The sequence below is a fragment of the Saccostrea cucullata genome, unplaced genomic scaffold (assembly GCF_032062105.1).
Source record: "Saccostrea cucullata isolate Sc308-1 unplaced genomic scaffold, CSIRO_AGI_Scuc_v1 ctg530, whole genome shotgun sequence".
NCBI lineage: Eukaryota > Metazoa > Mollusca > Bivalvia > Ostreida > Ostreidae > Saccostrea > Saccostrea cuccullata.
In genome coordinates, this window is record NW_026934319.1 from 235,797 (window position 1) to 261,373 (window position 25,577).

Here is a 25,577-nt window from a genome sequence, read left to right on the forward strand (position 1 = left end):
ATTATCTTGATTTTTTAGACCCTATCACAGCTAAATTCGGCCAGGTTTGTGAGAATTTCTTTTATGGCAAGAGAATGGGCGGGTCTTAGTACAATAGAGGGGTATGCGTGTCCGAGAAGACCTTATATGGCTATTGTTATTATTTCGCACAAGTCATTGTCCTCCTTTTCTACATTTCAAACTTTAATAATGGTCATTAAAGGCTATTTATACTTAATAGTACGCATGGGTTTTCAGCATTTATGGTTTTTAGGACAAGAAATGCACATGAAACTTGTATTCACTGATACTCGGGAATACGTGCAGACCTAGCGAATTGCTCACCAAACACGCTACAAAATTAACTTTGAACTAATATTAAATTGAATGTATATTCATCAATTGTTTGTAATTGCATATTATTATTTACAAACAGTCTTAAAACCCGAGATAATAAAAGCACCGCCTTCAGATTTACCTGGTCTGTATTTCCCCGTCAATCCGCCATGAAATTAAACATTTCAGCAGCCTTTCTTTATAATATTTTTTTTTATGGTAGGACGAAATGATTTTAAAAGCTTATAACGCCCCTTTCGTCTTAATAGGCGTTAGCATAATGCAGCCTTGCATAATAAACAAATTTACATTTCACAAGCTGACAAATCGCAAGTCTACAAATAAGACATAACTTGCATTTATACACTTTTCAAGTTATGTTGGATAATTTACAATTAACAAATTGTGAGAGAACAATTAACAAATTATGAAAATATGATGATTTACACTTTACAGATTCGGGTTTACATGTGTATATTTTAAGAATTACAGAGTTGGAATTTGGAACCCATTGGCTTTCCATAGTTTTATGTCCCCCGTCGCTGATTATCCCGGAAAATTATTATCCAGTCAATCGTGGTTTTTAAATTACTTATTCATATGCATAATCAAAACAACGCTTTAAGAAGCCATCGCTGAAACGAGAATATCAAGTTCTATTCATACTTTGACCAAATTAAAACGTGAAAATTCAGAAAAAAAATTATCGCTATTTTTGCTTTTTAAAAATTTCAACGTACGAAAAATGTGTTCCAGAGAAATAGTAACATTACAGCTAGGTCATTATTCAAACTTTGTAGGCACACATTGGTGGAACTTACAGGTAAGTGAAGAAAATCACTAATATGTTTTACGGTGTGACCGTTTGGGCGAGCGCAGTTGTACCTTCAAAAACACTTGAGATCAGCCACTTCGAACGTCAAGCCGCACGAGACTTCTCGACTAGCTGTGACGTCATACAACGTCACAAATTAAGCTCGTCGGAGCTTACGGAGACAGCCGAGCGTCTGTTTGAAACTATAGAACTAGTGCAATTTTTGTCGAAAAACATTGCAGAGTTATTTCTTGTTTCTTTGAAATATTTCTACAAACTGAAAGTCTGATATATGCTTTACGTTATTATTTATTTATTTATTCGGCAATATTTGCGCAAAGGACATTGAGTAGTGCAGGAATTCTGGGAATGTTGCACAGAGAAATTTGGCTGACGTATGTACAGATTTCAATCCAAATTTCCTCTGTTCTTACACGTTAGTCTATTGAGCTTGCTTTGCGAGCGTCGCTTTGCGACGCTCGCTGCGCTCGCTATAAATGATGCGTCCGTTTTGTTTTGTTGTTTTACAAAAAAAAAAAAATAATAATAAAATAAAAATTCAAAGGCAAAATTAGGGCTTCTGAAATATCATTATTGCTAAGATAGGTATACTTGCAGTACGTCTGTTATATACATATGACTTTGATAATCATGATTATGTGTTATAAGATTTTTTGATTTTATCAGGTCCAGCACAATGTCTTGATTAAGCTATATAGCTTTTTAAAGCTATATAGCTTTATTAAGCTATTTAAAATAGCTTAATAAAGCTATTTATATGCAGTTTTTAACAAAAACATTTATATTGAGAAATAAACAAAAAGTCGCAAGTATTTGACGATTCATATATGTACTTTGGGCTATCAAAAAAACAACCTAGATCATAGAAAGTTCTAATATTGCTGTTAATTGTTGAATACTTTTAAGCAAAAGATGAATTTTCATTGTTTGGGTAACTGCACTGGTGGAAAGTGTCCTATTGAGTGCAGTGAGGCGTGGATAAGTATGATTGCTTCTCATTGTGTTGAACTGTTACCAATCAATTATCTTGTTAGCTATAACTGACCTCCTTTATAATTTCATTCAAGAAATAACTGTGTGGTCACTCATCAATAGCCCCCCAAACTTTTAAAAATTTGAGTACAAAGTCTCTCAAGGAGACGCAATTTGGTGAGTGATTTTTACATGCATTGTATTCAGAAGAGTTCAAAGTTTAATATTTCCACTGCATTAAGGTGCGACTTTTTGCACATGCTGAAAAAATAAAATTTTTGAGAAAAAATTATGATAAAATAGCTTAATCAAGCTATTCCGAATAGCTTAATAAAGCTATATAGCTAAATCAAGCTATATAGCTTAATCAAGACATTGTGCCGGACCTGTTTATGGGGTTTCTTTCGATTTTTTTCTGGCAGGATTCTTCCTTCTTGTACAATCCAACAGAAGCACAACAGAAGGAGAAAGAAGTGGACCATGATATTTTATGGAGAGAAGGGAGAACCCTCAAAGTACAGTTTTGTCTTCATGTCACACAGTCAAATTCATGGGTGTTTTTTAAAAGTGGCACTTTTAAAAATTTTTTATTGATGTGTACATGTATTTAATGTACATTGTCATACATGTAGCAGAACATATACATGTATTTCATAGTATGTAATGGATATATGCCGAATACTGTTCTATATGTAATGGATATATGCCGAATACTGTTCTATATGTAAAATTATCAGACTGTTTGAGGCCCGTTAGGGCCGAAAACTGTCTGATAATTTTACATATAGAATAGTATGAGGCATATATCTTACTTAAAACATTGCCATTTAAATGTCCAAAAATTACCTGTAGGAGTCCGATAATAACACAGTGGGAGTTTAGGCATCAATTGTATTTTACCCGTCTAATAAGTGGACAAAAGAAAAGAGACGGATAAAGAGTGGGTGAACTGTTGTTTCATTTCATTCATTCAATGGCAGTCGTTTAGATAAGCAGGACAGGGGTCCGGTGGGGAAGGATTTCCTTTTTATTTTGGAACATTTTTATTTATTTTGTGCATAAATTTTTTTGGGGTGAAATTACCACCGTCACCATGGAAAGTAACATGCGAATTTTCATCCTGGAGTTTTAGTTTATAGAATGGAAATTCTCAGCTTTTACAAGTGCAGCCATTTGGAAACAATCCTTATAAAAGAAATAAATTTGCCGATTTTTCTCAAAAATGGATTTAAATTCAATTATACAAAGTGCTGTATCAAAAACACTTAAAAGATGGGAATTATTAATTTTGAAGATGGTTTAAACTCGATTTTTTCATGGATTTTCTAGTTTGTAGCAACTTAATTTCCTTGCGATTGCTTTCCCTAATTTTTTTCCTTTTTTTTGGAGGGGGGGGGGAGGGGGTTGGTGGGAATATTTATCTTATTCCACTCTTCTTTTTGTTTTTAAATACCGTCCGATTTTGTTATCATTGCCGTCTGATAATATATTATCAGACTGGTAATTATTATTATCGGACGGCTACAGGTAAATTTTGAGACTGCAAGACCAAAGGCATGACGTCACAGCAATGTTTTAAATTGTAATATGATAATATATTATCAGACTGGTAATTATTATTATCGGACGGCTACAGGTAAATTTTGAGACTGCAAGACCAAAGGCATGACGTCACAGCAATGTTTTAAATTGTAATATGAAATTCATCAGATTCAAGAGATTAATGTCTTTATAGCTTACCTGAGCTATAAGCTCAAGTGAGCTTTTCTGATCACATATTGTAAGGCTTCAGTCTAGCTGTCCATCTGTCTGTCTGTAAATTTCACATTTTTTACTTCTCAAGAACCACCAGCCCAATTTCAATCAAACTTGCCACAAAGCATCCTTGTTAATTTCAACCAAATTTGCCACAAAGCATCCTGAGGATTAAAATCTATTCTCAAATGAAAAACCAGGCCCTCTTTCAAGGGGAGATAATTAAGAAATAGTTAAAATTTAGTAGTGGCATGTTCTAAAAATCTTCTTCTTGAGAACCACTGGGCAAGGAAGGATGAAACTAATGTAGAAGCATCTGACCTCAGGTAGTGAAGATTCAAGTGTGTTCAAATCATGACCCCAAGGGTAGAGTGGGGTCACAATAGACGGTCAAAGTTTTACTGGTACATAAAAATATAAATGTATAGGAAAAATTGTTAAAAATCTACTTCTCACAGATAACAAAGCCATTCCTGATTACCCATATTTATATGGAGGCATCCTCAGGTAGTGAAGATTTTAATTTGTTCAAATCAAGACCCTAGGGTATAGATCGGGGCCTCAATGGACAATCAAAGTTTTTCCAAGGAATATATAGGAAAAACGTTATCATCTTCACAAAAACAACAAAGCCTTGATTGGCCTATTTATAATGAAGCGTCCTGTCCTCAGGTACCGTAGTGTAGATTCAAGTTTGTTCATATCATGACCCCCTGGGGTAGAGTGGGACCACAATTGGTGATCATAGTTTTACTTAGGAATTTATAGGAAAATTTGTTTATCAAGAACAACAAAGACATGTTTGGCCATATTTATACATGTATATGGAAGCATCCTCTGATAATGTTGAATCAAGTTTGTTCAAATCATAACCCGTCCAACCCTTTTGGGGGTAAGTTGGGACCACTTATGCATTTAATTAAGCTTTTTCAATACAGATTTTTTTATGCTATATTTTCTAGCCACATTGTACAGGTGAGCGATGTGTGCCCATGGACCTCTTGTTCTTCTATCACTCTGTATACTCATCTTACCATTTACAATTTATTATACGCCCGTCTCAAGACGGGACGTATTATGTTATAGGCTTCGTGTCCGTCCGTCTGTCCGTCTGTTAGCTTTTCTCGTGTCCGGCTCATAACTTTAATACTATAAGGCCTAGAGTTATCAAACTTTGTGAGCTGATACATCTTGGGTAGAAGGTGTGTCGCGCACAAAAAGTAGGTCGCTCTGACCTTTAATTAAGATGTTATAGCCAAATATGGAAAAATCCTGTCTGGCTCATAACTAGAAAACTATGAGACCTAGAGCTTTCAAACTTGGCAAAAGTAAACAGCTAAAGTAGAAGGTGTGTCGCGGCCTATTTCAAGGTCACTGTGACCTTTAATTTAAGTGATTTTTTTAAAAAAAAAATGTCTTTTGAATTTTAAATTTCATAATCCTAAAAAATGTAAAAATATAGTTGTATCCTTATTAAAAAATGTTAAATTAAGTAAAAACTTATTTTTTCATTATATACTTTACAGCAATCTGTAACAAATGTTTATGCTTTGACAGGAACTCAGTTTGTCCCATGGGCATAATTATCAAGCACTGGTCAAGAAGAATTTTGATAGCAGAAACTTGCATGTCAAGTTAGTGAGAAATTAATGAGTTTATTGTCAGGAGCTAAGAGGATCTCTATAGATCTGATGCAGCTGTTATCTTAATTCATCTCTTGGGAGTTGGGCAAAAAGAAATGGCCTCATAGTTGCTTGTGTTAATTAAGAGTTCTTGATGGCTAGTCCAGATAAAGATCTTCCAACTGGTGTAATGTAATTAAAACAAATTTATGTTTTAGTGTATGATTAAAACTAAATTAGTATTGTATAATTAATATAATTAAAACTAATTATACATGTGTTCATTGAAAAAAAAAAAAAAAATTCAATTTTTATATTTGCAACAAATTGAGGTCATGTCTCACCTAGAATTTTATAGTCTGAAGAAATTATAATTTATGTTTAATTTTTTTTATTAAACTGTAGCATTTCTACGACTATTATTTCATAAAATATGCAATAAACAATTAAAGTTTAAGTAAGCTGAAGATGGATATTTGTTATGCTCTAACACAACCAGTTTAGAGTTATATGATGTATTTGTTATAATCAATCCCTACACTGCAAGTCTCTTAGAGATGTATGATAAGAAATGGAAATTAGATCATTGAAATTTGTGTCAATCTGTTAATCAAGGCTACCTGATTTTTTTGCATCCTAACCAATTTATGATTATTGAACAATATTTGACGGGCGTATCATGCTGTGGCTGGGCACTTTATTTTTGATATTGTACATGCATGAATCTTGAAAAGAAAAAACACTAGATATTGCACTTATATTTAACTTATAAGGATAATTAGGCTCATGAAGTTAATGACTTTTTGTAGGGTGAAATAACATTTACCCCACGATTGATAGCAGTGGATCTGAAAGGGAGTCTGAGCACCTTAAAACAAGAGGGAGTCTTGTATGAAACGAATCATCATGAAGATATCAAATGGTGAGATTGTTAGATATATACGAAATCTACCCGTTAAGTTTTGCCCATGCAGTTTTGAATTCACTCAGTCATAAGTTTTCTTTGACAAATTGTACAGTGTTCTTTGAATTTTCCCCATTTTAAATTGTTAAAACCTGTGAGTTGGATGAGTTGGCGAAAGGGACAAAAATAAAAATATTCACTGTATACAGTAGGTACAGTATATTTTACTGTTGGGTAAGTGTCAGTACTGTTTTGAAAAATCAAGCATTAAAAGTATCTTACCAGGTACTACTTTTACTTATTTGCAAAAACATTTTATTGGACTTAAATGATTTTCAATTCTGAATCAGTTATATTTTAGAATGATACTAATTTAATACTGTATTTATTTTTTCTTTCATTTTCAGGAGTGGTGATATCACACTTCATAAGTCAACCCCAGCAGAAAAGAATGCTTATTTAACAGAACTTGAAAAAGAGGTACATCTATGTTAGGTTAATGTTTAGGGCATTTCTAGCTCACCAGAGCCCTGGGCTCAAGTGAGCTTTTCTGATCAAAATTTGTCTGTTGTCATTGTCATAAACTTTTCACATTTTCATCTTCTTCTTAAACCACAGCCAAAATGTACGCTCCTCTCCAATCTGGCCGTGGTTGAATGAGGAGAGAATTCTTTGTATCTCATTAAAATATTGACCAATGCGAGTAAAGCATAGTAGGATGATGAACTCTATCGCAACCTTTCAATATCCAATCGCAGCGTAGGAAATATTTCTTGTATACTGTTGACGTCAGTTGTTGATTTTGATTGCGATGGAAACAAAACATGCCACTAATTGAATATGACGTCACAATAGAGAGGCGTAAATATTCAAGATTACAACACTTTTTGTGATCAAGCAGCCACGGGTAGGAGAGAGCTATATTTGGGACTCCAGACCATGGCTTGAGACAATGATTTCAACCAAACTTGCCACAAAGTATCCTTGGATGAAGGGGATTCAAGTTTGTTCAAATGAAGGGCCATGCCCTTTTCCAAGGGAAGATAATTATGAATTACCAGAAAATTAAAGGAGTCTTTAGAAATCTTCTTCTCAAGAACCACTGGTCCGGGAAAGATGAAACTCATGTGGAATTATCCCCAGGTAGTGCAGATTCAAGTTTGTTCAAATCATGACCCCCGGGATTAAGACGGGGCAACAATGGCTGATCAAAGTTGTACATAGGAATACATATAGGACAAATCTTTAAAAATCTTCTTCTCAAGAACAGCAAAAATCTTCTTCTCAAGAACAGCAAAGCCATGTCAGATGATGGTGATATTTATAAAGAAGCATCCTCAGGTGGTGTAGATTCAAGTAGGGTGGGGCCACAATAGATCTTTATATGTAATTATATTTGTACATCATGCTGTTTTTTATGGCGTCGGGCTTGCCCGATCGTCATCTAGCGATCAGTCAGGTTTACGCGACCGCACGTGTCAGTGGATGCATCCAGGGTGCGTCGATTTACCCAAATGGACCCAAATGGAAACAAATGGACCCAAATGGAACCCAAATGGACCCAAATGGAAACTCAAATGGACCCAAATGGAAATGAAATGGACCCAAATGGAATAAAAAATATATCTATACAGTGTATTATCGTATTCTCAAATGTTTACTTATTTAAAATATTGCAAATAATGAACTTAATAAAAGGAGAACATTTTAATAATTATTTTCTTATATTGTATTTAAAAAGAAGACGATTTTTTTCCCATTTGTAATAACTTTTGCACATAATTGAATACAAAACTGGAGTAAATAGTGTCCATGTCAGTCAGAACAAAGTGGAGAGGGGGGTGGGGGTGGGGGGACTGAGAGGCCAATCCCCACCCCCCCTGATTTTGCCGGTACATATAAAATGATATAAAAAATAATTTAATTTCATGTCTCAAAATACAATGTTAGAAATAATTTATTAATTTAAAACTCAATTTTAACTGTAAGATCATTTATTTTTATCATTTTATATAAGTAATAAAATACGATAATACATATTTGATATTCCATTTGATTTCCATTTGGGTCAATTTGATTTCCATTTGGGTCCATTTGTGTTTCCATTTGGGTCCATTTGGGTAAATCGACGTGCCGTGCATCCGCAATAGAAAATAGCAACAGCTGTAAACCAATTTCTTTTAAAACGTTCACAATGAATAATAGCTTGAATATAAAATTAAATCAATTGTATCTTCAATTTATACTACTACAAAACAACGATATTATGTTTAATTTTTACGCAAGAAAACGTTATGGTTGTTGCGGATGAATTTCTACTGAGAGATTGCGTCGAATGACATGAATCACATTTTGGGACCGATTACTGTAATACAAACAATCTTAAATACGGTAAAATAATTACAAAATAAACACGAATACAACAAGACTATAAAGATTGAATTTCTTAATCTTAGCTTTACTTTTACGATCTTCAATCCAATTTTAGCCGAACAACCTACGATATTGACCAGTAAAGCCAGTATTACTGTATTTATCCATTTCCTCCATTTGTTTACCGCGCCTTATCGTAAGTCGATCGTACTTGTAACATTAGAGTCATGGTTGTAGTTAAGATGCAATCACTATTCAACAGACAATACTCTGACAATGGCAATTAATTAAAATAATTTATGAAACCCTTCATATGTCTTCGATTGACTGAAAAGAAATTAGATTGATATAGAGAGGAAAAGACAGGTGATCACCGCCATTAAAGCCAGGGATTCCTGGCTTGAGTGACGCGCCATCTATCGCCGCTGCTGTACGATACAGCATGGGAAATAATCACACAATAAAGCTATCTGCTGACTCAGTGGAGAACTTTAAACCGATTTATGTTTCCTGTGGTAATTAAAATATGTCAATTCTAATAAACAAATCTAGTTTGCAGAGTTGTTGCAGTTCTATTTTATCCAATTAATGTATGCCATGTAATGTGATATGGGCTTGCTGATCTGTTATCTGGTTATATCACGCCTGAAAAGCGAAGTGAAATGTCTTGTACATAGGCCTAGTATGAAATGTTTAACACTCCTGTGAAACAAAAATCTGAAGAAAGGAATACATGTATTTGTATTGTGTGTGGAAATATTAGTGACAGTGTTAGATTAATTGAATCAAAAGCAAATCTTAAAGAACTGTTAAAAAAGTATGGCGGTATAAGTGTTGAAGGCGGAATACTTTGTAGAAATTGTTTTCAAAAATTAATTAACTTGGATAAAAAATGCGAGAGTTCTACAATTTGTGTCAGAAAAACTATGTGGCTGTGTATACTAGAGGAAAGCGAGAAAGAGGCAGCACTTCGTAAATCCAACTTTTTTCCGTAGCCCGTCGGTAAAACAACCACGGTATCGTTAGGCTTATTCAAAGCACCTTTAATACTTCTTCCTTGCAAAGACTTTAGAAAATTTAATGTTGAATATCTTTCACAATTTATTTCTGTCAATGCAATTTTCGTACGTAAAGAAAACTCGAGGTAACGATCATCATCCATAATATAGCACTCTATGATCTGTTTTGGTTTCCCCGAGGTATTTAAATTCTACGTCAGCAAGAGTTTTTATCAGCCAATGAGCGCGGCCGGTAGAGGGCTCTTTACATTACTGATCACCTGTCTGTATATCGGATATCAGACAGGCAGGCCAGTCTATAGAGGATGGACATTTCTGACGATGTCTGGTCAATTCGAACCCTGACTCATTCGGACCAGGACACAAGGCTATCAGGCCCGAATGTCAGACTGCTCGGCCCAACGACACCTCGGCCCAACGATACCTCGGCCCATTGACACCTCGGCTCCGACGGCTCGGCCCAAATTTGCAGACACCTCGGCTCACATAAAAGACACCTCGGCCCAAACAGAAATATAATATTTTAATTAAATATATATTTATTATTTATGCTGTTATATAGCTATGAAATGCAAAAGAAAATTAATTTGATACATTTGCAATCTTCCAAGACGGCAAATTGACGGTAATTAAAGAAAGATAACCCATTAGTAACTTGATCACAAGTGCTAATTATGTTCCCCAAACGAAGTTGGGGAACATATTGTTTTTACTCTGTTTTTTATTATTATTATTCTTATTTTTCTTCCTGGGAAAATTTTGTCCGCGAGTGATCTTGTAAACTACACATCAAACTAAGGTGAAATGTTTTTAAGGTCAGTAGACATGTAATGTAGATTTGCGGAACGAAGGTCAATTTGCGCGCACGTGCTTGCAAGAGCGCGCACGTGCAACATGATAAATGATCGATTACATTGATACAGATGTAACTTTTTAAATTTTTGATGAAATGCTTTAGAACTCATAATATAAGCATACATTAGAAGTATAGACAATATGACATGGTCAAAATAGCAAGATCTCACGCGCATGCACGTGCGTTGCACTCTGATTGGCTGAAACAAAAATCTCAATATCTTTTTTGTCTTTTGACGAAATGCTTTGAAATTTTGATTATAGCCATGCATTAGGATATCCTACAATATGATATATAGCAATTATCATGAAAACACGTGCATGCACGTGCGCTGCAATCTGATTGGCTGAAACTTTAAATAGCTATAACTCATTTGGATTTCAACCAAAGACGATGGGATTTGAAATATAGATAGATATTATGAACTACTACAAGAAAGTATGGTCAACATGCACATGGATACACGTGCATGTACGTGCGCTGCAATCTGATTGGCTGAAACTTTAAACAGCTATAACTCCCTTGGTTTTCAACCAAACAGGATGGGATTTGGAACATAGATAGATATAATGGACTACTACAAGAAAGGTATGGTCACCATGCACATGCGCACGTGCGTGTACGTGCGCTGCAATCTAATTGGCTGAAACTTTTAACAGGTATAACGCCCTTGGTTTTCAACCATATGGGGTGGGATTTAGAACATAGATAGATGTAATGATCTTCTACAAGAAGGTATGGTCACCGTGCTCATGTATGCACGTGCGTGCACGTGAAATGAACAAAATCAAAAATACACTTGAATGAGCGTATTTTTATTACTTTTGGATTAAATACTTTAATTTTTAGTTTATTAAAATATATGGATTGTCCAAAATCCTGTTCACCTTATAAAAGTTTCGCCCAATACTTATATATACGAGGGTTGTCCGTAAAATTCGTGGACAAGCCAAAAATTTAATAAAAGTTGTGTCATTGATATTTATTATTGGCATATTTCTAATCCTTTACTTAATGTAAATTGAATAATGCAAAAATTTATTCAATTTCAAATGTTTAATTACAATTATGGCTTCATAATTAGACTTGGAATGGAGACCCGGAGCACCGCAAAATTTTAATTAAAAAAATATTTATCACTTTTTAAATTTCATTTGTATTTTTAAAAATTCTTGGAAAGTCTGAAGGAATTATACATTATGAGGTTGACAGAAGTTATCACGTCAAACCTGCATAATTTGAACGTTCAAAGTCTCAAAATGGCTGAGCAATCAGCTTTAGAACTTATTAAGACAGGATCGGAATCGTTCAAAAAAGAGTCGTTTTCGGAATAGGTGGAGCAGTGAACAGTGATAAAATTCTGCGTTGAGACCGGAAAAACACCTACAGAGACCAAGACAGTCTGTAAACAATCAGGAAAACATTAGTAAAAGAAGTCGTTCATTAGTATTTAAGTAGCATATAATATTTTCGGAGGGAATGAAGAGTTTACAGGATAACATACGTGAAGGAAAACCATTATTCCGAGATTGCAGTGCTGTAAAATATGAATTTCGTAACGCGATCATGCCGTATTTCCGTAAATGAAATCGTCTTTACACGGACAGTGGTTGGATGATTTCAGGATATGATACAGGAATTGTTAAATATTATTTTAAGAATGAAACCTGAACATTTTGTGCATATTTTTATGACTGTTCAAAACGACATAAGAAATTGTATTGAGTTAAACGCTGACTATGTTGAGAAAACTTACTAGTGCTCGTATTTAGCTTTTGACGTCGGTAACGTCAAGAATTTTCGTTTTAGTGCTCCGGGTAAGGGTGTGTGTCTTTTTTGTACCTGATAAAATTATAACTATTTGTGCTTTGTTTTTGTTGAAAACTTGCATATTTATAAAATGAAACATGAATTTAATAAAAATAATAGTTTCAAATAATTTGTCAATGTTTGTCCGTAGTTATCAATGTTGTCCACGAACTTTACGGACAACCCTCGTATATTATATATTAACTTATTTGAAATAAAAATTAACATATATTTTTATTTCCTTTACGAACTTGGGTTATTTTTGCTCAAATTATTGTGCCAGGAACAATGTTTATTTAGTCTTAATTAATTTTTGATTTGATTCTAATGTATTTATTAATGACTTAGTGTTTGCACTATAAATAATTAGATGACTAATATCAATGTTAATTGGGGGGATACACCCGTGTTGTTTTTACGAATATTGGGCTATGTTTTGACAACAATTAAGTATGACACTATGTGACAATATGCATAATCGTCTGACGGTCTGTTTTATTTCGAATGTACCAAAAATGTAGGAAGAAATTCATTATATTATATTCTACATAAAATCTGGGCGAACGGACCCTGTGCGAACGAGAAATTGGGCGAACGAACTCTGGGCGAACAAGAAATTGGGCGAAGGGGATATCGGGCGAACAATTTTTAGGGCGAACGAACATGGAACCGTCATACGGGGTGGTGACTATGAGGAGTTAATTACGAGAAGCCATAATTGGGAGACTTACTCATGTTAATGAAAAGTTCCTTTAAGAAACCCTTGTTGATATTTTATTGAATTGATTTGAAAAAAATATGAGTTTTTAAAATTAAGCAGTAAAATATATATATCAAAAATAAACAAATCAAAATAAATCTTGCAAGGATTAAACTTCTGTGTAGACCTATTACATGATGTACCTCCCAATCAACGGATTGTAATTTGATGTTGTGCTGTGGTTTGTTAGAAAATACTGAAATATTGAAATTATCGTGTATTTATAGTATACGTATAGTGATTAAATATACATAGTACACACTTACATTACCGTGGCATAGAAAGTACAAAAAAAATTAAACTAATTTAAACAAACTAAATTTAATTTTATTTCTAACGGGCCGAGCAGTCTTCGGTATGGGCCGAGGTGTCAATGATTTTGAGCCGACCTGTCAGGGCCGAGGTGTCAACCAGCACGGGCCGAGGTGTCGTTGGGCAAACTAATTTAAACAAACTAAATTTAATTTTATTTCTAACGGGCCGAGCAGTCTTCGGTATGGGCCGAGGTGTCAATGATTTTGAGCCGACCTGTCAGGGCCGAGGTGTCAACCAGCACGGGCCGAGGTGTCGTTGGGCCGAGTAGTCTGTCTACCTCAGGCCCTATGCTGTATTTGTGTTAAGACTATTTTTTTTTTAAAAATTTTATTATTATGTTACCGGAGTTACTCACTTGATCTATTTGCAGATCTTTTGAAATTGTTTTTCTTGTTCGACGCCATTGAAGCCTTTCAGGCTTTTGATTTTATTATAATATTGTACAATGTTTTTATAATGGTATTATTGTGAGTACATGTATGTTTAAAGGGCCCCAAGGAAGACAAAGTGCACTGCACTAATCGGGTTACCCTCTTTAAATAAAGTTAGTATTATTATTATAATTATTATTATCATTATTATTATTCAAAGTGTTACATAGGAAAACGTGTATATAGGAGAAATCTTAAAAATCTTCTTCTCATATATAATAGCTCTTTCCAGGTATCAGTGTATTATTCCATTTAACTTGTTATTCACCTTTCATTTTTATGAAGATGCATAAATGTTCTGCTCTTCAAAGCTTGCATGTTTTCACATCCACTGATCCACCCTGGTCTGACATTTGAGGCTCGACATTTTGGCTTTTATTTTGTCAAATCGCCACCTATAATCACTATATCATAAATACTATGAAGATTTTTATTGACCGGTGTTGTTAAATTTATGCGAGTTCAAACCCCACTTTAAAAATTTAAGCAATTTCAACGAACAAACTAACTTGTAATAAATCATGTAACTGATGTTGGACGATAAAAGAAATATTTTCAATATTTTGCCAATAAAATTTTTTTGAATTGGGGGTATTTCAATGAGGCGGGCAGCAATTCCAAACAAACTCTAATTTTATTTTTGCCTCAGGTGGTTAATATGACCACGTCGGAGGGATGATGCCACAATTAATGGACGATCAAAGTTTAACATAGGAATATATAGGGAAAAAATCTTGAACATTCTTCTTCTTAAGAAGCCATGGAAATAGATTATAAAAATATTACCATATCTTATGTATACAAATGAAATAGGAGTTTTCTTAGAGAAGTTTTTTAGCGAAGTCCCTGAGGAGTACGGAAAAAATCCTAATGTAATAGCAAAAGACGCTGTCACAGTAGACTGCCGATATGAGATTTTCTATTAGTTGAATGATGGTGAGAATATTGTCCATAACTTACTAATAAATCTTCAGAAGATTGCATGAGGGTGCCAATTGGTTCTTCGGCTGTTAATGACTGCTTAGCTTAGTGAGCCCATTACTTTTCAAGAAAACGCTTTATCCACGATTTTATGGGACAACCCTCGTAAGGGATAAAATTTCCCCTTACACAGTAAATGTTATTTCTTTTGCATATTTAGGAATTTTCAGCAGACTTCGTTTCAATTTTATTTTTCAGGATCAAGCATTGTTAGAAGACAAAGGAAAACTACCAGGGTCTTCAGACATAATATATGATGATGTAGAAATGAAAGACTCCTCTTCTAGTACTACAAAAGGTCTCAAGATCTAGATCTCAGACTTAATGATAGAGAGAAAATTTAAATATCATTTGTATGATATATGAAGAATATAGGACAGTAAAGGAACAGTCCCTTGTTTATCTTAAGAAAATAAAAACACAGTTATAAATTTACAACATTTCAAAAACATCTTTTCTATACAGTGCTTTAAAAACTACTTATATTGTTTCATTCAAACAGAAAATTTAAATGAGATGATTTTTTTAGTGACTCAGTTTTAATGCATGCATTTTTTATGCAAAAAAACTTTAAATTATTAATATTGGAATAAAAAGTGACACATTTATGTCAAAAACATGTAATAAATGGTTTACAGTACACATCAGCCAAGATTTAAAAATTAAGTTTCTTCTTTGTAGATACAGAAGGGAGGACTAGTGATACCCCTGTGGTTTTTGGTAAAGTCTTTCACAATCTGGATGACGTGGTGAGAGTTTGGTCGGATTATCTCCGCGTCTATCTTCATCCAAAGACAATCCACATCATAGAACAGTTCAGCCATTTAAAGTTAGTGCCTACAGTCCTGGATTTTGTTTTGTCTTAACTTTAAATACTTTCAAAAATATATTAAGCTGTAATTTTTAGCTCACCTGAGTGGAAGGCTCAAGTGAGCTTTTCTGATCATATTTTGTCTGTCGTCTGTCTGTCTGTCCGTCTGTAAACTTTTCACATTTTCGACTTCTTCTCAAGAACCACTGGGCCAATTTTGACCAAACTTGGCACAAAGCATCCTTGGGTGAAGGGGATTTTAAATTGTTAAAATGAAGGGCCAAGTCCCCTCACAAGGGGAGATAATTAAGAAAAGACAAAAATAGGGTGGGGTCATTAAAAAATCTTCTTCTCAAGAACCACTGGGCCAGAAAAGCTGAAATTTATGTGGAAGCATCCTGGGGTAGTGTAGATTTTAAATTGTTCAAATCATGACCCCCGGGGGTAGAGCAGGGCCACAATGGGGAATCAAATTTTACATAGAGATATATAGGAAAAATCTTTGAAAATCTTCTTCTCAAGAACCACATGGCTAGAAAAGCTGAAACTGATGTGGAAGCATCCTTGGGTAGTGTAGATTTTAAATTGTTAAAATCATGACCCCAGGGGCTAGGGTAGGGCCAAAATGGCTGATCAAAGTTTTACATAGCAATATATAGGAAAAATCTTTGAAAATCTTCTTCTCAAGAACCACCGATCCAGAAAAATTGAAACTTATCTGCATCCTTGGGTAGTGTAGATTCTAAATTATTCAAATCATGACCCCCGGGTGTAGGGCGGGGTCACAATGGGGAATCAAAGTTTTACATAGAAATATGTAGGAAAAATCTCTGAAAATCTTCTCAAGAACCACTGGGCCAGAAAAGCTGGAACTTATGTGCACATGGAAGCATTCTGGGGTAGAGTAGATTTCAAAATGTCTAAATTATGATCAGTGGGGTAGGGTGGGGTTGCAATATGTATTACAAGGGGGAAATCTTGTAAAGAACAAAATGGTCGAAGCTTCTCAGGTGAGCGATGTGGCCCATGGGCCTCTTGTTTGCTCATCTGAGCCGAAAGCTCAAGTGAGCTTTTCTTATCACCTATTGTCCATCGTCCATCTGTCTGTTTCAAATGTCCTTGATTTTGTTTTACCTTAATGTTCCTAAAAAGGTATTTGACTTAAATGTTTGTGATGTACATTGTTGAATAATATTGCACAATTTTTATGTAACATGATTTTAAAACAAGGAGTACTATATAATACCACCTGTTTATGTAAATGTGGTTGACATTTTTAAATTTGGTACATGTACGTACACTGAAACATTCAACATAAACAACTTTTATATAACAAAACCATTACATTTTTAGTTACATGCATAATAACATGTACATGTACTATGTGATAATGCCACTGATATTACTTTAAAGGAAAAAACTGTAAACCAATTATTATTCGAGTAATCTTTTATTCGCGATTCGTCAGTTTGAAATCAACCCGCGATGATTAATTTTCACGAATAAGGAAACATTTTCTACAAAAGCAAAGGAAAATAAATATTCGCGACTTAAAGTAGGTCGCTAAATATTTCTCGCACAGGAATAAAACTTGGTTTACAGTATGTTTAATTGATTATCATGTGCTGTCTAACCCCACACACAAAATCTGATCTAGTTGAATCCCTTTTTTAGTAGCCTCCATCCGTTTGATGTACACGGAGCTGGACACAAAGCTTTAGAAGATCATGAGGCTAGAAAGGAACTTGAGGACAGGATTCACTATTTCTGTGAGGAATGTGATAGTTTACAGGTAGAGTTATCTCCCCTCAAATGCTGATTCAAAGAACATTGGCATACATATAGTATAGATTCTACAGTTTAAATCCCATGAACAATTTATGTCACATGTCAAACCTACATGTACAGTGTACAGTTAAAATAATAAAGCTCTCTTTATTTCATGGCTTAGGGGAGGTAAATCACAGTGACTTTTGGTAAGCCACTCATGCATAGAATTAGTAGAGCACAATTTATTTTACTCAAAATCCAACATGATTCAGACGATTTAAACCAGAGGGGTTTTCACAATTGGACTTGAATTTACAATGGGCAAACTCGGTGCATTAAGGTTTAACTTTCAAGCTAGTCATGCTAGTGGTACATGTAGTAGGAATGTACAAAATATTAAGCGTGACACATTAAGCATCACAAAACTCTGTTACGCTTTCTGGCTGTTTTTCTTTTTATTTCTAAGAAATCTCTCAAATAAAATTCTTAATACTCCATCATCATTTGCACCTTGTACTATTAAAGTGCCATAAAGAGTAGACTTACCAGTTATGGCATTTCCACAATACCACATACTGAATACCTTAAGATTAGAAATCCATCAATATCAGTAGATCTAGAGAGCAGGTTCTCAAGTTTATGGTGCTATTACTTTTATGTTATCATAACTTTCTGAAATGTCTAGAACATAGATGTATATGCATCACAGATTTGCACATTTGATTTAGTTCTAATAGGTCACAACAATCATATGTTTCTTTGAACTTTTAAAGTTGTGTTTGATCAGCATAACATTTCTCCTCTTAAACCTTTTGAAATAGATACACTTTTTTCCTCAAAGAGATTTTTTTTCCATTTGATCTATAGGGTTTCCATGTACTGGTGGACACTCATGATGGAATTGGGGGGTTTTCTGCCGAGACTTTACAACATCTACGAGACGACTACTCATCAAAGTCTATCATGACGTTTGGATTTACCCCGCCTAATCTTCCTGATGATGTTAGCATTTGAATATTCTAAAACTTCTTTTTATTGATATTAACAATAGAAAGAAATACTTTGGAATATCCTTTGATCATGAGAGAGCAATATTTATGTATTTATTAATCAGCCTTACCAATTAATTTACACCCCTCCTCCATGGAGAAAAACTTTGTTCATGTATTGATTCATGAATGTTCTGTGTATTAAAGCTGAATACGACTTGTAAATAGGCATACGCCATTTTTTTTTACCGCATTTTGGCAACGCACTTTGAAAAAAATTTTCAAAGTGCGTTAAAATTGGGACAAAATCAACGCACTTTGAAAAAAATTTTCAAAGTGCGTTAAATTTGGGACCAACTCAACGCACTTTGAAAAAAAAAAATCATATGTTAGTCATGGAAAGATTTTATTTGTTATTTATCTTTCAAAAAACTGAGCCTAACCCTAACCTCGAAAATGAATTGATTTACTAGCGTCGAAAAGAGGAGAAGATGGGTATAAGATCCCTCAGTCCAAATCTTTATCTTTCCAATACATAGGTGTCGGTAACAAACGGGGGAGGGGAGCAATAAACCTAAAAAGGGTACGCTGCATTTTCAATGTTTATACAATGTATATATCTTTCCAAAATAAATGGGGGTCTTAGCCCCCCATCCCCTCCCCTGGCCCTTCGCCCAGTCTCGATGTCTATGCTATACTCAAAGCATTCATATAATTATTTATTATACCTCTGTGAATTTGTTCAATATAAAAACATGACGAATAAACATGCTATCTTTTTCAAACAGCCCCTACTGTGAAATAGTTTTTGTGCTATCTGCCCATGGTGAAATAGTCATCAAACTATTCACCGGCAGCATTCTGTTTCCCTCGCTTTTCATCTCGGAAAACTTCTGGTTTTATACGGATTGTGACGCGTATATATTATGACGTAACAAAAGTTAAGTCAGCATCGGTATAATATGGAATATCATAATTGTGTGTACCCTGGACTCCCAAGAGTTAACAAAAGTTAAGTCAGCATCGGTATAATAAAACACCTATTTACTGACTATTCGAACAATAGCAAGTTTATCGTCCCCCTCGACAGCAAACTATTTCCCTCGGCTGCGCCTCGGGAAATAGTTTGCTGTCTTGGGGAATGATAAACTTGCTATTGTCCTCATAGCCAGTAAATAGGTGTATAATATTTACGTAACTGGTATGACGTAATCAATAATAAATGAGTTAATTAAAACAGATGAAAACTAGATATTTTTAAGTACAGTAAAACGTATGAGAGAGAAAGAATTTTCATAGTTTTGAACAATCAAATTGGCCCCTTTTTATTATGATAAATGCTAAGTTGCTTGAAGCTGTCCTCTGTTAGTGCCCCCTATACACCTTTACATCTACTTATCAAAGACTAGAATTAAAAAAAAGAAGAAGAAACGAATTAATGAACTTAAACAATCGTCACTCTTTTTTTCAAGACCCTTTAATTTTCTCTTTTATTTTATCAAAACCTTAAATATTTAAAACATCAATATCTCAGGTCCTGCAGTGACTTTATCATAAAAAAAATTATCAAACCAGGATCTGTTATTTATCATACCGATTATTTGAAGGAATATTGATCAATCTTTACATTTTTTTCAAAGTGCGTTAATATGGTCAATATTAACGCACTTTGAAAAAAAAAAATTTCAAAGTGCGTTAGCTTGGTCCCAAATTTTAACGCACTTTGAAAAAAATTTTCAAAATGCGTAATTTTTCAAAGTGCGTTGTAACACCGCATTATCTACGATACATCAATACTAGGGTATACTCATCGCATTCGTTACACCTGACTACTTTATTGTCACGGGTATCGGCTTGGAATGGCGACCAGTGTTCGTGCTGGTTATCTTGCATTACAATTGTTTACATTTTATTGCAGTGACATTAATCTGTGTTATTTGTATGCTGCACTGACTTATACAACTATAATTGTAAATTTATTTGGTATCTTACTTTCCTGCATTAGACGAAGTATTATGTTATTATTCTTGCTACCGAGTCCTGTATAGCATACGTCCATATACACTGGTGTCAACTGATTACACTTAACAGTGACTAAGTCCTGCCCTATGTATTGGGGACTGCAGAGTAGCGAGACTCAGGAACAAAAATGGCGGACACATTCCTTTTATGAATCGTGTTCAGCTTTAAGTCTTCCACCAGACTATATTCCCCAAGTGAACCAATAACATTTTTATTACCCATGAACATTTATTTAATAAAAACCATTGCTCATTTTTTTAAAAACATAGGTCCACATTTGAGATAATTCGCAATTTTACATTTCTGAGTATTACTCTATGTAATGCCATTTTTACTTTCAGACTGCAGTCAGAAGAGCCAATCGAATCTTGAACTCAGTTTTAAGTTATCACAAAAGTTTTACCCACAGTTCCCTATTCTTCCCTTTATCCTTAGCCAATAGTTTATGGAAGACAATTGGAAATTATGTCAACTTTCCTCAACTTGACTACAAGGTAAGTATACATATAGGTGACTTTGACTTGTGTTTGTTATGATGTTTCATTTTGTCATTTATGAAATATAATTTCCATGGATACATGAATGCAATACTATATGTATATTTCAAACTTTGAATATACATAAATGTACATGTATTAAATGTGGTTTGCAGTACAGTGGGAATGTATAAATGAATGTAATACACTAGCTGTTTTAGTATTTCTCTTAGCTCAGATACAGTTACTTTAAAGAATCACATTTGCAATATGTTTAAAAAGAGAGAGGATTTATTTAGAAAGTGTCTTTTGACCTGAAAATTTGTCTTACATTAAAAACTGTCAACAGTTGGACTTAAAAGATATAAATATCTCAAATACATCTTGATTAGACATGCAGATATTGAACTTCTAGAAATAAGCACTTCACTTCTCTGTCTTAATTGTCAGACCTGTTTTGAATTTTTTTAATGGACATACATGTGGATGTATATGAAAGTGATAGTAATTAACAGTATTAATCAACAGCTAATTGACTACCACACCAGTGCTGTAATGGCAGCTACTCTGGACACGGCCTCCATGCCCTATAGAACAGTGAATCCTATACACATGTGTGACATCACTGACAACTTCAGCAGTCTTGGCAAAAAGGTACCTATACCTCACGTGAATAGAATGTTAGAATCTCATATGAATGCTACTCTCATATGAATGTAGCATTCGAATTTCATGTATATATATATGTCACTAGAATTTCATATGAATGTCACTAGAATTTCATATGAACATAACATTAGAATCTTATATGAATATAATGTTAGAATAACATTTGATACTGTATAACTGAAGAATCTCATGTGAATATAACTTAATTAACTCTAGTTATATATTAGTTGTCTTTTGATATAAGAGAATGTGCGGTTATCTTTTAGTTACCTACCTAACAGTAGGGTATCATTTAGAAAAGTCCAGATCCAAATGTTCAAAAGTATTTTTGAATCCAACAAATAATGACCAATATCAATGAATTTTTCAGGTGGGATCTATAAGCACAGCCTTGCCTTTCTTGCTGGAAGCTGAATACAACTTTATAGACACGATACAGGAGCTAGAGGGCTCTCTACCCTGGCTATCAGTCACGCCTCACTGCACTAATCAGTCCCTCCCATTCATGCAGTCAGTGGTGGCCAGGGGAATTCCAGAAAATGCACCAAGAAGGTATGGAAAAAAAAACAATTCATGTATTTGGTATACATAGTAGACAAAGGGAGATAATAATCTCATTTTATTAAAACAAATCAAATTTCAAATGCAAATCTTTAGATATCTTGAGTTTTTTTCTTGGCAAAGCAAGAGGTAAAGAGGTTTGATGCTTCTGAAGGAACAAGTTTGAATTAGTTGTAATTATAGGTTAAGGATAAAAAAATTTAAAATTACAAGGGACTGACAAATATTCCATATATTTGTGTTCTTATTTCAGTCCCAGAGGCCTGTACAGTTCTTGTCGATCAATTAACGACACATTACAAGTTTATCTCACAGAAAATTTCAACTCTTGTCTCAAGTAAGTTTATACAAGTTTTTCTGATGGAATACTTTAACTCTTGTCTCAAGTAAGTTTATACATGTACTATTTAATATACAGTATGTATAGTCATGAATAAATTAATAGCTACTGCATTCAGATTGCTAGTATTTGGTAAGCTAATGCTAAATGATACTTTCATGCAAATGTCCTAATATTGCTTATTGATTGATGTTGAATACAATGCTGATAATGTAAGATTCATACACTGTCAAGAACTTTAACATGTAGGCATTCACAAGCTAGGTTTTAATTTGTTTTAACAAAACCTTAATTAAAATTATAATGGATTTTTTCTCTCGTGGATGTTTTAATTATTGTGTTAGAATTTACTAAATGACAAAATTAATTACATTCTGCTGACATTTACTTTGCATGTTTTTATTGTACATGTAATAGTGCTGGAACAGTGGTCAAAGATCCAACCAAAGTGTGTACACCATTCCCTCACATCTTCAAGAACATTAGCAAAGAGGGACTTGTTTCAACTAGAGACAGACATCAATTTGAAGGTGAGATTGAATTATTTTTTTCATCTAGAATTTTGACATTGAAGTTTAGCAACCATTAATATTGATTATGATAACAGGTCATAGAAATAGTTGATAATGTACACTGTACATGTATGATTTGTACCTGTTCAATTGTACATTTTATATACCCTATTTATTTTAACTGGGTGTTGAGTCAGTTTATTGTACACTAATTTTTAAAATGCGCTCTTCTCAAGGTTTCATATATTTAGAATTCTTAGATTGATTCCAACAAATATCAGATCATTCAGAAATAGTCTATGATATGCACTGTGTATGTATGATAGTACCTAAATCTTTGAATGAACTCGTACCGTATACCGGTATGTATTTTACCAGGTGTTAAGTCAGTCTGTAGGATGACTAATATACATGGTCCCTATGATAACTTGTATATATATTTTACCAGGTGTTGATTCGGTCCTTATATTTTATGATGATCTGTGTATATATATTAGGTGTTGAGTCGGTCCCTATGATGACCAGTATATATATATTTTAGGTGTTGAGGCGGTCCCTATGATGACCAGTATGTATATATTTTAGGTGTTGAGTCGGTCCCTATGATGTCCAGTATGTATATATTTTAGGTGTTGAGTCGGTCCAGATGATGACCAGTATGCAGTCCAGTCCAGACACTGCCCAGCTGTTGAATACCTTGTACAAAGAAGCCAAGAAACTCAACATCAGGAAGCACACGCGGTACTTAGAGTGTGGCCTGGAAGAAGATGAGTATCAGGAAATACTTCAGGATGTGGCAGACCTAGAGAAATGCTACAGGCCAAAAAGTGACATGGGGTGACAGACGAAGGACCCGCCATAAAGAATGAAACACAGCCAGCAGCAGAAACGAACAATGCCAGAAGCAGTGTAGTTCACCTTATCCAACTACCATTAACACTGACTAGCTGAACATGATATATGTGTTGTATACATGTCATTAAAGTAATTTTAATTTGAAAATGCATTGCTTAACTTTAAAGAGCTTCTTTTCGGAATATGTAAGATTTGATTCCTTTTCTTACAACAATTAATGTGTGTGGCATAGACAGTTTACATGTATGAATTACAACTTTAACCCTCACTCTAATGCTCTCCAAAGAAAACATTAATTTAAAGAACATTAATAATTTTCTGAAACTGGAAAGTTTAAAATAGTTGACATATGTATGTGATACTTATACATCATTTCAAATGTGCCAAATATTTTATCATGTGCTAGTACATGTATGTGATTTCAAGAATATCAATAAATGTGCTAAACATGATAACTCTGTGTTGAATTTTGTAAATGCTTAAGACTTACATAGATAAGTTTAGACAGGGTTAAGTAATGTGTTAGTCAAAGCCTCAACATCTAGTGCCTCAAATGTCCTCAATGGAACATTTGAGGGGGATGACCAGAGAATTTTCTGATCAGAAATGTTTGTATGTGGAGAGATTCTGCTTGTCATGATTCTTTTGAAACAGGTTTATATGTATATGTATATATGTAATACAATATATTAAAAACGTATAAATTGCCTAATTTTCTTTGATTGCATAGTGTATATAGTTTGAAAGAAAAACTGAAATTAGAAGAACATGAATGTTTTCACTCTTTGTATGTATAATGCAGTTGACTTGATAGCTTTAGATAAGCAAACTGGAGTGATCAAAAAGTCTGGCTTAGTAAACCAGTAAAAAATTATCCATTTTCCCCCTTCAGATGTACTCAAAGATTCATACTACAATAGACTCATTTGACTAACACCAAAAAAGCTGAATGTGTCATATGCCAGGTAGCCAGATTTAGTCGTTCTAACTTGACCTGTGTTTAATAATGATTGAAATTTTACTGCAGAAGGAAAAATCAAGTGTACTTATGCATATTGCATGATTTGAGATTGCCTGACATTATACATGCATAAATAAAGTTATACATTGCAAGATAAATAACTTTAAAGGCATGGTAAACTGTGGATTTTTCAACATGTACTAAAAGTACTTAATTGCCTTTTCAACATCAATACATATATTTGAAAATTGTGGGGTTTTTTTTAAAAAGATCATTCTTTTATGCTTTGAAATTCAAAATGTATTCTTATGCATCTTTTTTTAAATATGGTATAGTAAATGAGTATTTTCCAGATTCAAAATGTTCAGTTACATTTTTCTGTAGCGAGTGAAATTGTTTCATAAATACTAGGCTTCAGGTCAGTGACTTTTCTTGTGGTAGCAATACCCAGCATAAGATAACCAAGAAGCTAATTTCATATTTAAAACAACGCCAAGTAATGAATTACCAGGGTATGCATGATTATCAACACAGGTATAGAAAGTTTGAAAATGACTCATCATCTCCTAAGCAAATCTCATTTCAAATAGTTGGCCGCAGAAGATAAAAGATCTTCACTCTCATATTCAATTTATACCAAATTTGAAGGATGGATGGAACCCAA

At 34.0% G+C, this 25,577-nt stretch overlaps 1 protein-coding gene across 3 annotated transcripts; it reads left to right on the forward strand.

The window, feature by feature from the left end:
* The first annotated feature begins 1,016 nt into the window (after positions 1–1,016).
* LOC134240463 (protein misato homolog 1-like) lies at positions 1,017–24,331 on the forward strand. Of its 3 annotated transcripts, none has more exons than XM_062722548.1 (14): positions 1,017–1,138; positions 2,545–2,637; positions 6,309–6,421; positions 6,811–6,883; positions 15,146–15,245; positions 15,629–15,776; positions 17,433–17,550; positions 18,396–18,530; positions 20,881–21,033; positions 21,544–21,669; positions 22,055–22,236; positions 22,499–22,582; positions 23,003–23,115; positions 23,727–24,331. In XM_062722548.1, the coding sequence occupies exons 1-14, from the start codon at positions 1,061–1,063 to the stop codon at positions 23,936–23,938; spliced, it is 1,728 nt and encodes a 575-aa protein (XP_062578532.1). In that variant the 5' UTR covers positions 1,017–1,060; the 3' UTR covers positions 23,939–24,331. The 3 variants fall into 3 exon arrangements, with proteins under 3 accessions (XP_062578532.1, XP_062578533.1, XP_062578534.1); XM_062722549.1 differs by having other exon boundaries at positions 15,635–15,776; XM_062722550.1 differs by lacking the exon at positions 23,727–24,331 and adding an exon at positions 23,595–23,653.
* Positions 24,332–25,577: the final 1,246 nt, after the last annotated feature.